At 43.5% G+C, this 14,275-nt stretch overlaps 2 protein-coding genes across 2 annotated transcripts; both read left to right on the forward strand.

Annotated features, from left to right (window-relative positions):
- The first annotated feature begins 700 nt into the window (after positions 1-700).
- LOC125988547 (ras-related protein Rap-2a) lies at positions 701-7,966 on the forward strand. The gene is made up of 2 exons (XM_049753872.2): positions 701-1,329; positions 6,901-7,966. The coding sequence occupies exons 1-2, from the start codon at positions 1,016-1,018 to the stop codon at positions 7,136-7,138; spliced, it is 552 nt and encodes a 183-aa protein (XP_049609829.1). The 5' UTR covers positions 701-1,015; the 3' UTR covers positions 7,139-7,966.
- A 1,237-nt stretch (positions 7,967-9,203) lies between these two features.
- On the forward strand, positions 9,204-13,593 carry mrpl39 (mitochondrial ribosomal protein L39). The gene is made up of 10 exons (XM_049753868.1): positions 9,204-9,366; positions 9,670-9,870; positions 9,944-10,083; positions 10,221-10,320; positions 10,519-10,586; positions 10,662-10,774; positions 10,859-10,924; positions 11,704-11,857; positions 12,022-12,069; positions 13,450-13,593. Exons 1-10 carry the CDS (start codon positions 9,330-9,332, stop codon positions 13,522-13,524), a joined length of 1,002 nt encoding a protein of 333 aa, XP_049609825.1. The 5' UTR covers positions 9,204-9,329; the 3' UTR covers positions 13,525-13,593.
- Positions 13,594-14,275: the final 682 nt, after the last annotated feature.

The following is a 14,275-nucleotide window of genomic DNA, read 5'->3' on the forward strand; positions in this document are numbered from 1 at the left end:
GGAAAGCTGGGCCAGTTGAAATGCTACATAAAAAATATTACCCATAACAAGAAACATTTACCATAATACTCCACCAAATAGTAATATTTAAAAAAATTATCGGAATGGTCCTCGGCAAGGACGGCTCTAGGATTTTTTTTCTCTATAGATTTATAAATAGTGGGGGGGCTAAGAAACCAATTTATTGATATATTTTATTCATGATTACTGAAAATGAAAAACACTTCTAGGTAATAAAAATATGTAACAGTATAATCGTTCTTGTTTATCGGACTAGCCTAGACTAACGCAATTGTAAATTCATGATTACTGAAAATGAAAAAGTCTGGCTGGGAAATACTTCTAGGTCATAATAATAATCGTTTTGTTAATTAGACTGAGACATTGTTCTGATTTTTTGACTCCAAATAAGAGAACCATCATTACTAAGGTTTAATTGTGTTCCACTTGTCAATAATCTACTGTCAAGTACAACTGTGGACTAGTCTGTTATTGGCAATGTTTATGTGATATTTTCTGTTGTATTATTTTCTAATGTTACTTTATGTTTTCGTTACAGTGCAGATCGTGGGTGTACCTAATATAGTGTACGGTAAGAGTTACCTCCCTTCTATTATACGTGACATGCCGGAAACGTCTGCCTGATGCACGGAATCCAAAGGCGTGGATTCCCTGCACTTTTTTTTTTTTTTTTTTTTTTTTTTGTCTTCTCGGGGACAAAAAGACATTCGCCTTCCCTTCCACTGATCGTCGCTGCACACTGAAGGGGGTGAAATGTCGTTTTAGCACATTTGCAAGATGTGCAGCCGGCTCGTTTCTAATTATAGCCAGTCTTATTTCTGCCTATTGCATTATGGATGCCTGTGGAAGGGGGTTCCGTCCAGATAGCGTGGGAACGTCTCCGTAGAGGCTGAATGCAACATCCCCTCCGCCTGCACCGCATTCGGCGCGTCGTGGCCGCGGCGTGAGCGCACAACGCGAGGTCGGGATGTGGCGGATGTGAAAGCGGGGCGCGATGCGGGAGTACAAAGTGGTGGTGCTCGGCAGCGGCGGGGTGGGCAAGTCGGCCCTGACCGTGCAGTTCGTCACCGGAACATTCATCGAAAAATATGACCCGACCATCGAAGACTTCTACCGGAAGGAGATCGAGGTGGACTCGTCCCCGTCGGTGCTGGAGATCCTCGACACGGCCGGCACCGAGCAGTTCGCCTCCATGCGGGACCTTTACATCAGGAACGGCCAAGGCTTCATCCTGGTCTACAGTCTGGTCAACCAGCAGAGCTTTCAGGACATCAAACCCATGAGGGACCAGATTATCAGGGTCAAGAGGTGAGTTTGCAATTTGCAGGGTGTGGATGGACGGACGGACGGACGGACAGACAGACAGACGGACAGACAGACAGGTAATATTCTACTGTAAACTAAGCAGCATCAGGCTATCTTAGTACTTGGATGGGAAGCTTGAAAACAAAAAAACAAAAATGGGAAGAATATAAATTCATAAATATACACAATGAGTGTAGTGACATTTTGTGTTAAAAAGCAGCTGCTGAGCCCTGCGGTTATACACTCACCCACATGACTAGCTCGGGATGTTCTTCTGATCACTTAGTTCAGACCATTACTCAACAAATCCACTGAGCTCATCCCACAAGCTCACAAGCACAGTTGGGCCTTATCTTGGATGGCTTTCATAAGATGACAAGACTGTAAAAAGTCCCTTTGAAATATCATGTGACTGACAGGGCCTTGTTATGCTCGACACTCACTGATCTATTATAAACAGTTTAGGATGAGGAATGTTTGATGAGCAATTCAAAAATATGCAAATTTTGCTCCTGGTGCATTTAGTGTCACTGCATGTTAATGGTTGTCTGTTGATATGTGCCCTGAGATAGACTAAGCGACGTTCCTATCAAGTCAAGTCAAAGTAATAAAAGGCCACGTTATCAGATGCCTCTGCAATTATGCTAAGGTGATGATTCCGGGGTGTAAATTGTGTCGAGTGTAATAAAGCCTTCCCATTGGGCTCGGAAAACAATTCCTTAGATAGAAAATTCACACGTGGTCAATTTAGCCTTGGAGAGCGTTTTAACATGAGTGTTTTTTTGCATCAATACAAAGCAGTATATGTCCAGCTATGTTGTGATGAGTAGCTCAACTAAAGATATTTTTGCACCATATTTGCAACTCATTTTGATGAGAATTAAAATAACCTGCAAATGGAAAAAAAAAATGCTTGTGTGTGTTTATGCTGTGCACAAATGAGTCGTAATTCGACCACTGGTTCGATTGGGCATGGCATAATGAATATCGATTTATAATTTTTCTCACTCGGATGAGATAGTGTGACATCACAGCAACTGTCGTTTTGTTGTTAGAGCGAGTCTGACAGTTACGGACCAACTGTACCCCGACACCATCAGTGACTCACATAATAATTTATTCAGGGTGGTTATTGTTACTGGTTATTGTTTTGGTCCAATTTTAGATTCATCTGCTCGTATTGTTTTTTTGGTAGCTGGCTCAAAGCTAACCAGAGCGCCGGCGGCATCCGTGTAAATAAAATGGCAGTTCTGGTGATGGCAAGTCTCATTCGAATCTGCAAAATTATAAATCGATCATCAATTAGGCCATGTTTAATCGAACAAATGAACAAATTATGATATGTTTGTGCACAGCACAGGTGCCCACCAAGTGTGCATGTGGCATATGAATAGTACATACCCTTATTTCACACAACTCTGCTTCTCAAGTGGCTTTTTACGCTGTAAGAGACGCATTCTTATATAATCATAACATCTGTCTGATTAGTCTATGTTTGTTGGGGTTTTTTTCCTTCCTAATTTCACTGCAGCTTGCAAAAGTCCATTTAGAATGAGAAGAATGGAGGGTTCAACAAAACAAGATGGCCCTGCACACTCGTACTGAGATTCAGTACAAATGCCATGTGAATTTAAAAATTACAATAATGTCATTTTTATATTTATGCTACGTAATTACCTTAGTCATACACACACTTTATGATGATTGCCAATTTATTCTAATTTAAGACATTATTTACAGTACCGGGTACTCTGGTTTCCTCCCACATCCCAAAAACATGCTTGGTAGGCCAGTTGCCCCTAGGTGTGAGTGTGACCAGTTCAGGGTGTCCCCCGCCTACTGCCCGAAGACTGCTGGGATAGGCTCCAGCATGCCCGTGACCCTCATGAGAACCATAACCGGTTCAGATAATGGAAAAATGAGTGTTGATTGATTTGTGTTTGTATATGATACTGTCAGTCAGTTAGCAGCAGAGACAATGTGACACCGGGGCCAGGGTGTGCAAAAGTGCTAGTTAAGCCCCGCCAGCATTTTATTTAAAATCTGGGTTAGGCTCTAGCACACCCACAACCCTTTAAGCAGTTCAGAAAATGGATGAATGGATTCCAAAATAGTATCCATCCATCTACTGCTTATCCGGGCGGGGTCAGGTCGAGGATGCAGCGGCTTCAGCAGGGAAGCTCAACGTTCCATCTCCCCATCTACTTCTTCCAGCTAGTCCGGAGACATCTCAAGGTTTTCCCAGGCCAGCAGAGAGACAATGTGTTGATTTTTTTTCTATTTATTCCATTTTATTTTATCAAGTCGATGTATTCAGATACATTTATTTAAGTAGGCTATACATCTACTTTAAAACTGTGAATAAATTCAACAAAAAGTTCTTTCAGTGCATTTTAGGACCGTTAAGATCAAACTGCAGGCTGATTTCTTCCTTGTCATGTGCGGGGCCTCACAAGGTCCCATGATGATGATAACGACTCCCTCTTGGAGTCTGCTTTTACTGTAGGAAAAAAAACAAAACAATGCTTTTCCGCTGGTGCAGACGTTCCAACGAGCACCAGATGAATTTTGCGGTAGACAAGGGGCTCGATTGGCCCGTCGCAAAGAGTTAATAAGGCACCCTGTGCGCGTTGTGTTCGCGGGGCATCGACATCACGTTATGGACGCTTTAGGAGATCATCCTGCTGATCCAATTTTGTGCTGAGCCAGCCAACAACATGCGGTGAAGTTGCATGAACCCACTCACCAGAACTTAATGGAATTGAGTTGGGTTTGAAGCCAAAAAGACATCAGGCGTCCATTAGGGAGTCGTGTAAACTGGAATGCGGGGCTCTTATGTGGGAAAGAATGTGTGCTGCAGACATCTGCTCTCACACGAGCTTGCATGCTATTCCATGGCGCAGGTTACAAAATAGCATTGTGCCATTCTGTGACTTCCAGCGTCATACTTTTTCCCGACACACAATCGGATCATCTCGTTACGCTTGTGCTGAATCGGTTGGGGGTGAAGCCGCTTCAAAGTTGCCTTTTCACGCTGCACTGATGCTGTGTCTAATAGCAGGAGGGGAGTGGGAACAGGGCGGAGCCCAAACAACGCATCTCAGGGGGCTCCCCAGTGTGGCCTCAAAGAAGCATTTGGACCTCAGGCTTTTAGCGTTGGCCAAGAGCAAAAAGCAAGTCATTAAAGCGGTCAGTCTTTTGGAAAGCAAGCAATGAAGGGACATCAGTCAAGTGCATGCAGCCCACTTCTCATATCTGTTGACCACCAATAATAAATAAATAAACTAATATTACTTCTCTGACTCTTTTGACGAGTCACGACAATGAGAACATGGTTGAAATTGTCACACCAGGTCTGCTGGACTGGTCCAATCTCTTTTTTTTTTATTGCTAAGTAGCACAGAGAGCCAGAAGATTAGTGGAGGACTTCTTCTAGAACTCACACACAACTTCTGATGTTGTGTGATTTGTTGGTGTATTTTTTGTGTGGCACACACAGATTGGCTGCAGCTAATGAGCAGCAGATGAAGAATTCAGCATTCAAGCCCTTCATCCTGATTTGCTTGCTGCTGCTTTGAGGCTTGTGAAATTGCAATTTTGCACAGCAGGTAGCTTTAATAAGGCTACGTCTGCCCTGAAGATATAAGCGAAAGATCCCAACTTTTTTTTTTTTTATTACACAAGTAAACATTGCCGCTCTTTGTGTTATGTTCCCGGCACAGCAACCCTTAGCGGTAATTAGCTCCAACAAAAGTGTGACTCAGTATTTTAATGACAATAAAGCATGTTTGCAGCTTTATAGCCACATTAAGAACAAACATGAAGGTTGTTGGGCTACATGCTCCCTCTAAGGCACAGAGAAAGTTGCATCTCAAGTAGAAATCGTGAAATATTAAACACACTTTACATTTAATTGTTTTTTTTAGGTACAGTGAAAAATGCACTTTTAACAAGCAAATATATTAGCACAACTAAAATCGTACCAAATAAAATGTATGATAGCTGGACTGAGGCAAGAGGTGGATATCGCCGTAAAAAAATCAATAACTCTGTCAAATAGGGCAAGAACATGGGAAGTTTAATATATGACAACATTTAGAAGTGTCAATCGTTAAATAACCGATTATCAAAATTCTTGACGATACAATACAAAACAAAACAACTTTAATTATGCAGTGCATTTTACGACAAAAGGGGGGCTCACAGTTAGGAGGGTGCAAATTCGAGTCCACCTCCGGCCATCAAAACATCAAGTCCCATATCTTACAGAGTGAGTCTTACAATTCAGTTAGTTGAAATTATCAGAGACTCCTGAGGTGCATTGCCTTCACATGATGTTTTCCAACCAAAAAACACTAACTGCATCAAAGTGGCACCTTCTGTTTAATTGTATAAGCGAACATAATTTGGCCAATTGATCGCTGACCCGCCAGTGTCTTCCTACTGGGGGCAACACGAGCATTCCAATGAAACGCCACGCAGTAGATGACGAATCCCTGCGAGGCAGAGCAGTGGCAGCGTGCAGCCCAGCATGGCAACAAGCAAGCTCTTCAGCCGCTACATCATTCCCTGTGTCTTTGTCGATATATTTAGAGTTTCTCCTCCGAGACTGTCAGCTTGCATTTGCCCACGTGGCTCTTGTCCTTGTTCACACCCTCAACGCACACACAGGTCGGATGACGAGCATGGCCACTCTTCCGTCCTTTGTAAGGGATGCGGCTGCCTTCCCTCCGGGATCTCACAAAAGCAGAGGCAGGAAGCCACAAATCAGCATCCTATTGGTGGACACTACCTGGAGAAGAGTGTCAGTCAGACAACCAGCTGAAAAAAAAAGACAAAGAATTGATAAATGTGGTTTCTAAAAAGAGTCAGTGAGGTGTAGAGAAGCACTTTCCATGCAGGCATTGTGTGTTCATGGTCGGAAAGTGAGCATGAATGGTTGGCTGGTTACTTTGTGTTCCCTACCATTGACTAGCACCAGTCACAAAGCGTGACAAGTGGATGCTAAGTGTGTAATACTTCATCTCATTGGAATTTTTCCGAATGTCAGAGACCCTTATCAACTCATTCACGGCCAGCCCAATCAAAACGGATCTTTGATGTCTATATTCGCCAATGGTAGTGAATGAATAAAGAAGTGTCTTTACTTCTCTCTCGCAGTAGCTGTTTTCAGTTAGTATTCCCGTTATCCATGAGTCGCTCCAGGCTGGGGCTCCATCTAGCGATGGCCCAGGGGGGAAGAGAGACGCGTATTTTGCAATAGCAATCATTGCCATTAGATGCGTCGCTTGCATGCCAAGCAAAGGCATTGTTACAGAGAGGTTTTCGTTTGTCGTGACAGTTCTCTAATGGGACCGCCCACAGATATTAGACACCCACGGAGGACTGGCAGCCTCCTGGGAAGCTGCTTTTGTCGCTTTCCTCTTGCTCCACTGTGCTTGGTTCTTGTGGTTTCAGCAACTGACAGTATGTAGGCCGACACTCGCTGCATCAATGAGTTTCGCTCGGAGGCATCGGGAAGGAAGTTCCTGTCGGAGTGTTTGTACCAAATATGGCTTTGTTTTTTCTTTCCAGGTACCAGCAGGTGCCGGTGGTGCTGGTGGGGAACAAGGTGGACCTGGAGGATGAGAGGGAGGTGTCGCCCGGCGAGGGCCAGGCGCTAGCAGAAGACTGGGGCTGCCCCTTCATGGAGACCTCTGCCAAGAGCAAGACGATGGTGGATGAGCTTTTCACCGAGATCGTGCGGCAGATGGATTTTTGCCCACTGCCAGACCGCAGAGAGGCGTGCTGCCCCGCCTGCAGCGTACAGTAGCGGGTTGACAGATCCCAAGACGTGGACAAATAAAATCATGATGAGAGAGTGAAGTTGGAGAGGACTCAAGGAAAAATGTTGCTGTTGCCATTTCTTATTTCCGTGTCAGTCACGCGCTTTGGCTGAGAGGCATGCTGGGAAATGTAGGAAAGCACCCGGTGAAGCAGACAATTGAGATGAAATCTAATCCCTTGGACACAGGGTGGATTTTCTTTTGAACTTCCACATCCATCAGCCCCCTCCTGGTAAACAGCCAATTTCAGGGGCTTTCCCAAAGGCGGCGCAGTGCCAAAAACCACCTTAAAAGCCATCAACAAAGAGGATCGGAACCCTAAATCATTTTGGGAAGCCAAGAAAAAGACAGCGGCAAATATACAACATCTGTCCTGTTTCCTTTCTGCACTCCTCTTGGCGGTGCAAAGATCAAACGGCAGATTTCTACACCGATGTCAAACAGCACCACTGTGAAGGTGTCACCCCAGAGGTCGGCCCAGCAGTCGGCCCGCCTAACAATGAATGAATGAATAGATGAATGAATGTCCCAAGAATAAAAAGCTGCACCTCTTGAGGAGATATCCCAAACATGGATGATGTGTGCATGAAGTCATACTCTCACGCTGACCTCGAGTACAATCTCACCCAAAGAGACAATGTCAATCAATCATTATTGAAATGTGCAGACACTTGACACCTTACAGATGATACAAATGCCTTGTATGCCTAACATGGTAGTGACAGTGTGTCTTGAATTGCATTAGTTAGTGGATCTCATCAACACTTATTTTCAACTCAAATAAATAAAAACATACATCTTTATGCACCACTGTATCATGTTGTTTTGTGTTCCTTTTCTCTGTGCAGTCAGTCCAACAACATGCAAGTTAATCTGGGCACCACACTCACACTGATAATCTGGATGAAGTGCAGCCCGAATCCCCCTTAAAGTTTAAAAAAAGGCCACATGTCAGTGAAATATTTTCCTTCGTGATAATCCTGCTGAGAGTAATTTCAGTCAGTAGTTGACAGTCATTAAACCGATTCAATATTACCAATATTCAAATGTTTATGGTCAGCAACAAATTAAATAGTCAATAAACAAGTGATCTGAAACTAGAGAGAAGATTTGACGCTAAATGAAGCACACATTGATCATCTGACTGTTTGTTCTGGTTCTTCTACAACGACTCTTTGTTCTATTTGCACTTCTGGACCGTGCTGCTTTCTCACATGGTACCATGACAAGGTTGTTTGAGGGTAGGAATTTGCGATTGTTGATGGAGATATGGGACAAATCTTTCTTTATTTGCACCATCCTCAATTTCCATGCTAACTTCCAATTGTGATCAAGTCAAGGCAACAACGAAGGAAGGAGAACTGTTTGCTCTATGTTCTTGATTAATTAAAGATTGTCACATCATTTATGTGTCACACATCAATCATTTATATGTCTGAATTATGACTTACAAAACATGTTGACTTTAAAATGCATTTTTCAAAACAACAAAACAAAGACTGCCTGAAATTAATGTGGAGCAGAAAATATCCACATATTTTTCCATCTGGCTATTATTTACTTGGAATCACTTGGCTCCATCCAAACTCTCTTCTAGTCTCCTAGTGAAAACAGACCTTTTTCTGCCGAAAGGCTTTGTGATGTGGTTGATTTATATTTTGTTCCTGCAGATGATGTCCCTGATTTGCTGCTGCGATTAGTTCCAGTTTTTCCTGCTGATTTTGGACCTCAAACTCCAGCATTCGTCAAATTCCATTCAAGTGTCATTTATGAAGCTGGAGGACACGAGACACCACAGCAAAGATCATAAATTTGAATGCAATCCAAATAGTATTGTGCAACAACTCATCCGTGTCTTTTGGGGTAACACTGGGGTAAAAGTCTGTTTTAAAAACCATGACGTGGCCTGCTACTTCACATGTATGATGTGACATTGACGCACCCTGATTTTCCATCTGTACGTGGAGGTAGCGGGTCGTTTACGTAAGCGTCGAACTCACAGCGCACAGCGACGCTTAGTGGGCATAATTGTAACTGCGGTCTTGTGAGACAAACGGAACTAAAGCTTCATGATCTCGTTTCTTGCCGGACTCAATGTTGGTGCACAAGAACCTGGCATGGCGTCCTTCAATTTGAGACCGACGGAATAGACGAATAGTCATCGAAAACTATTTCACGATGCTGATTAAGACTGTATGCCAGCGAATCCAACGCCGTAAGTTGCAAACTGCTAGCAGTGACAAGTCGCTTTGATAGAAATGAATAAGTAGTTGATAGAAAGATGTAAAAGCATACCAATGCACCCCAAGTAAATTCAACCTTCATCAAGGGTATTCTTAGTATAAACAGCAATTATTAAGAAACAACTTTTCTATATCAGGTACTACTAACTAAAGGTCCTCAAATTACGACTTTGTTCTGTCCCAATTCCAATAGTATATTAAAGTTAGTGAGGTGTCTTCTAATTGATGTAAATATCTGTTCATTCCAGCACCTGTCAATTTTTGCATCTTCGCAGGTTTCAGGTCGACTGCCGCAGCAGCAGTGCGTGTCGAGGCTCTCAGCCATCGCAATGCAGTCTTCTCCAGAGAACAGGCCCGGCAGCGAGCTCTCTACCCCCGCGTGGAGAAGATCGAGGTGTCCATGCAGGGGCCGGGGCTTGATGGTACTCTGCTCATCATGAACAGAGGAATGTCCACGCCGCTGAGCTGTGCAAGGCGTGAGTTAAAAGGACTGTTGTTCTCTTTTGCATGCATAGACTGTGAAAAAAAACCCTCCTGTATGTCATGCAGACCTGACAGAGCATCACGTGACCAACTCTGCTTTGGCCCTCGTGGATGGGGAACCTTGGCCTCTCCACCAGCCGCTCACTCACTCCTGCACGCTTACGTTGCTCACGTTCAAAGACAGCGACCCCACGTTGGTCAACCAGGTGAACTGTGGAAGTCATTTCTATTTAAAGGAGACATTATCTTGCCCAAATTGAGTCGATTTGCATGTGTGTATGCCACTAGAAGTCTTCACTGCTCCTAAAAATTAGCCAACCTATGCCCTTTTCCCCATCGACAGGCATATTGGCGTTCCTGTACGGCCCTTCTCGGTCAGGTGCTGGAGACGGCGTTCAAGGACCAATTGTCTGTGGAGTTGCTCTGCACACCAGAGGTGCCAGGTATGCTGCTTTAAATCCACTGAGGGGCGAAGTGTCTGAAAGGTTGCAAATGTTATTTTTGAACTCGTATAAAAGTGTAAGTGTCTCAAAACGTGAAAGCCATTCACAGTTGCAAACATTCGCCACTCAGTGGTTGTTTATATTTGAGCTCACCTGGATTTGTCCTGCAGCTTGTTTCACTCATGAATCCCCCCGCAGTTACTTCAGGGGCTTTTCTTTGTGACTTTGTCCTGGACCCTCAGCTGGACCCTTGGACTCCCAATGAGGTTTGATGCCTTTGGTGTATTCGCCGCTGCATTTCGGAACTCCCAGGATCTCACATGCCTGTGCTTGTACTCTAGGAGTCATTGCGCTCTCTGACAAGAGGCGCTCAACAGCTCATCTTCCAGGACTTCCCCTGGGAGCCTCTGGAGGTGGTCCCCTCTCTGGCACTTGAAGTCTTCTCACACAGCAGGTAAATGGATCATACGATGATGTAGCTCAATTTTGTTACTTTTGAGGTTAATTACGCAGTTTGACATTTATCTCTCTATTTCAGGTGTCAACAGGAAGCAGTAGAGCAGAGGGCAGCCCAGAATCCCAAAGGGACAGTGACACTTTACAGGTGACATTGCATACACACCAGAGCATGGTTGTATTTACCGACTGAATTCTCTTTGTACAGATTTATATGAAGCTGCATCTACACACAGGAACATACTGTATAACTAGCCAGTCGTGTAAGAAACTAAATCACATCTGTGTTTACATTCAAAACATGAAACGAATATTGAAGACTAAACAACAACACAAAAACAGACGACGCTCAGTAAAGTCAATAACACGATCAATATTACATAACCTGTGGTTGGCCTGGGTTGAGAGGGATTGAGTCGTAAATAAAAACTCATTAATTAGCTGTCGTTAGCTTATTATGCAATGCTTGCGTGCATGCGCATAGTACATTGTACTACAACGTACTTAAAATGTAAAAGTGGAAATGAAAATAAATAGAAAAATAAATATTAATAGAACTATCAGTCAATATAATAAAACTGCACTATTTTCTGCTGCAGACAATGTCAACACGAAATGCAGAATAAAATGTTATTCAAGTAAGGGGGTGGTCCTAAATGTATCTTGTGTTGAACTATTCGCCTATTGGGAAGGTGACAATTTTTATTTATTTTTTATTTATTTAAAAAAATGTTAATTAATTAATAGACAGCAAATAAATACTTAAATAAAGAACACGTTTACCAACGTTGACTGCTGAACTTGATGCTTGTTACAAATGAGTCATTGTTATTGCTATTTAAAACTAAAATACTACAAACTGCTGTTTTTGGTCAGAAACAATGAAAAATAACAAGCTCAAGGTGACTCGGTCTGTCTACCCTCTAGATGTGGGGACCATGTCCTTTTGAGCGGGGGCCCCCTAGTGGCCCGAACAGGTCTGTGCTTCCAGTACGAGGTGACTGCGCTCCACAGCCTGGTAGCAGGGCGCTGGGGCCTCCATCGGCGAGCACAGGGCCTCTCACTGCCTATGCAGCTGGAGGTAGGATGGATGCTGCTTTTATCATTTTGCAATTGCAAATTTAAAGAACACAACAACAGATGGCAGTGAATGAGATGTTGCTCTCAGATATGTTAACTGTCAAGTGCGATTGCCAAGAATTTTATGTCCATGTGAGTGCTCGTCACGTTGTCTCGTTTGCGCAGGCCCACCACACAGTCTGGAGGAAACTGAGGCAGCGGGCAGAGAAACTGGTGAGAGCAAACATTCCCGTTTCACACGCACATCCAACAGAGAAAACATCAAAGCTAAAGCAAAGCTGCCAACTCAGGCAGGGACGTTACTTGCGAGGCAGCGCTCGGGTCTCCATGCTTGATGCTTGTCCAAATTAGCGCTTGTTCTAAATCCAGCCAGGCCCTTTACCCTGGATGCCCCTCATCCCTCCAGATTTCACACTGTAGCCAGAGGTTAGGATTTAACGTCATATTTTTTATGGCTTTGCATTTACGTTTCTGGCACAGGCTGGGAAAGGACTCTCATGCTTTGCATGAAGGACAAACCGCCTGTTTCTGAAGTTAACATCAAACACACCAATGAAGGAGCCAGTAAAAAAAAAAAAGAACTATTTTTAAATCTCTCCAGACACTCCACGAGGTGCATCGCGACACAAGTCGATTCTAACTGAAGATGCATAAATCTTTGCTATTTAAATTAGGCTGAGTTAATTTTGGATGGAGCCATCTAGGCAGAATATATTCTGCTGCTGCTGCTGCAGCCTTTCTGGCATTCCCTGTGCTTCACTGACTGTGCAGTGCAGGAAAAAGACTACTCATTAATAGGCACACTTGATTTGGCAGCCGATGACATACTATGCTCGGCGGCCTACATTTCCTTTTCACGGGGCCACTGTTATTTGGGGAATTGAAACTGCGCTTTGTTAACGACAAGCGTATGGAGTTGGATGAACGTCAAAAGTAAATGATATGTGGATCAGTTCTTGGTGGAGTTCTGACACGCACGGGATTAGCATGGAGAACCGCCGCTCTGTTTTATGGCTTTGGAGGACGTCATTTCACCCAGCTTGCAATGTTAGCGTGTCCCTTTTGTCCCAGAGCATCACTCTCACAATCACTAGCGGAGCTATAAACTGAAGCCGCCTTGCTGAAGGATGCGATGCGATTGATGTCATTTCTTTTTCCAAGACGGGACGCTAGCGTCTTAATCATTTTGTCTGTGCAAATACACAAATGATAAAGAATTTAGTCATACTTGACATCAACTCTTCACGCTGGTTCAAATCATTCACTCTGGAGGGGAGGGGTGCTTCTATTTCATGCAAACGGAGAGTACATCTTTTGTTACCAGCTAGCTAGCGTGCCGCTCGCTTGGGATTGGGCCGCACAGATGAATGTCAATGTAGATGTCAATTTCATTTCAACACTTGTTTATTCCAGTTGAAGTGTTTATATGGAACATTGTCATTTTGTTTGAGTTCCACGTAAACCTGATGTCATACAATGGAAATTCCGTTATGTCATTTTTTGATAATTGCAACTGACAGTATATTTATCGTATACAACAGTTTGAAGCAAAAGATTAAAAAGACCCAAAAAATCCCTGTTTTCGGCCCACAGGTGAAGGTGCAGCCGCCTCCGGAAGCGACTCCGCCCCCTGTTGTTGCTCCCGCTCCACAGTTAAGCAACCAGTAACATCTGAATTCTACACATGCACACACATTCGCCATGTATTGTCTGAACAATAAAAATTGACAAAACAAAGTGCTGAATAAGCTCCACTTGTTTTCAATGAAATCAAATTAATGGTTTTGTTGTTGAGCGGATGGTGTTGGAACTATTGGGAGTGTGTGTTCCGCACGTGTGCTTGAGCAATTTGCAACAACAAATGCAAAGTGTTTGCAGCGAAATTGTCTTGTTGGCAGCTGTCGTGTACGTCACTTGTCAGACAGGCGGCTGTCGCCTCTGACACATGACGCCCAACACTCATGCTTTCTGTCAGCTTTGTACACTTTCACTTGTTAATAATGTATATGTCGAGTGGCAATATGGAGGAGGATCAACTCATTGGCTTTTCTGCCAAGTTTCATCAGGAAAAAAATAACTTGTATCTATTTTTAATTTTTATCCCCTCATCAATCCCCCCCTACCCTCCCCCAACGTTCTTGTAAAAGCAACATCTCGGGCAGTTTTATTATATCTGGCATCCGTGCGCAGAAAAAGTGATTAGATTGCTAGTCAAGGTTGTCTTGACCTCACAAAACACATTTCATAACTTAACACGCTGAAAATGAAGGAGTCTCCACCAGAGGATATTTTTGCCAACTCTGATCCTACAGAGTCATGATTGTGTGTTTTGTTGTTGTTTTAAAAGAAGGTTCAAGGTAAAAGAACAAAAAAAACTTTCCATGTTGTTTTCAGTTTACGATATGAAAGTGCACTTTGA

Source organism: Syngnathus scovelli, chromosome 2 (genome assembly GCF_024217435.2).
Source record: "Syngnathus scovelli strain Florida chromosome 2, RoL_Ssco_1.2, whole genome shotgun sequence".
NCBI classification, from domain to species: Eukaryota; Metazoa; Chordata; class Actinopteri; order Syngnathiformes; family Syngnathidae; genus Syngnathus; species Syngnathus scovelli.

Excerpts from the sequence above, each read along its gene's own strand:
- LOC125988547 (XM_049753872.2), top strand. The coding sequence starts at position 1,016 with ATGCGGGAGTACAAAGTGGTGGTGCTCGGCAGCGGCGGGGTGGGCAAG. Across the intron at positions 1,330-6,900 it reads CAGATTATCAGGGTCAAGAG|GTACCAGCAGGTGCCGGTGG; the intron begins GTGAGTTTGCAA and ends TTTTCTTTCCAG.
- mrpl39 (XM_049753868.1), top strand. The coding sequence starts at position 9,330 with ATGCTGATTAAGACTGTATGCCAGCGAATCCAACGCC. Across the intron at positions 9,367-9,669 it reads ATGCCAGCGAATCCAACGCC|GTTTCAGGTCGACTGCCGCA; the intron begins GTAAGTTGCAAA and ends GCATCTTCGCAG. Across the intron at positions 12,070-13,449 it reads GGCAGCGGGCAGAGAAACTG|GTGAAGGTGCAGCCGCCTCC; the intron begins GTGAGAGCAAAC and ends TTCGGCCCACAG.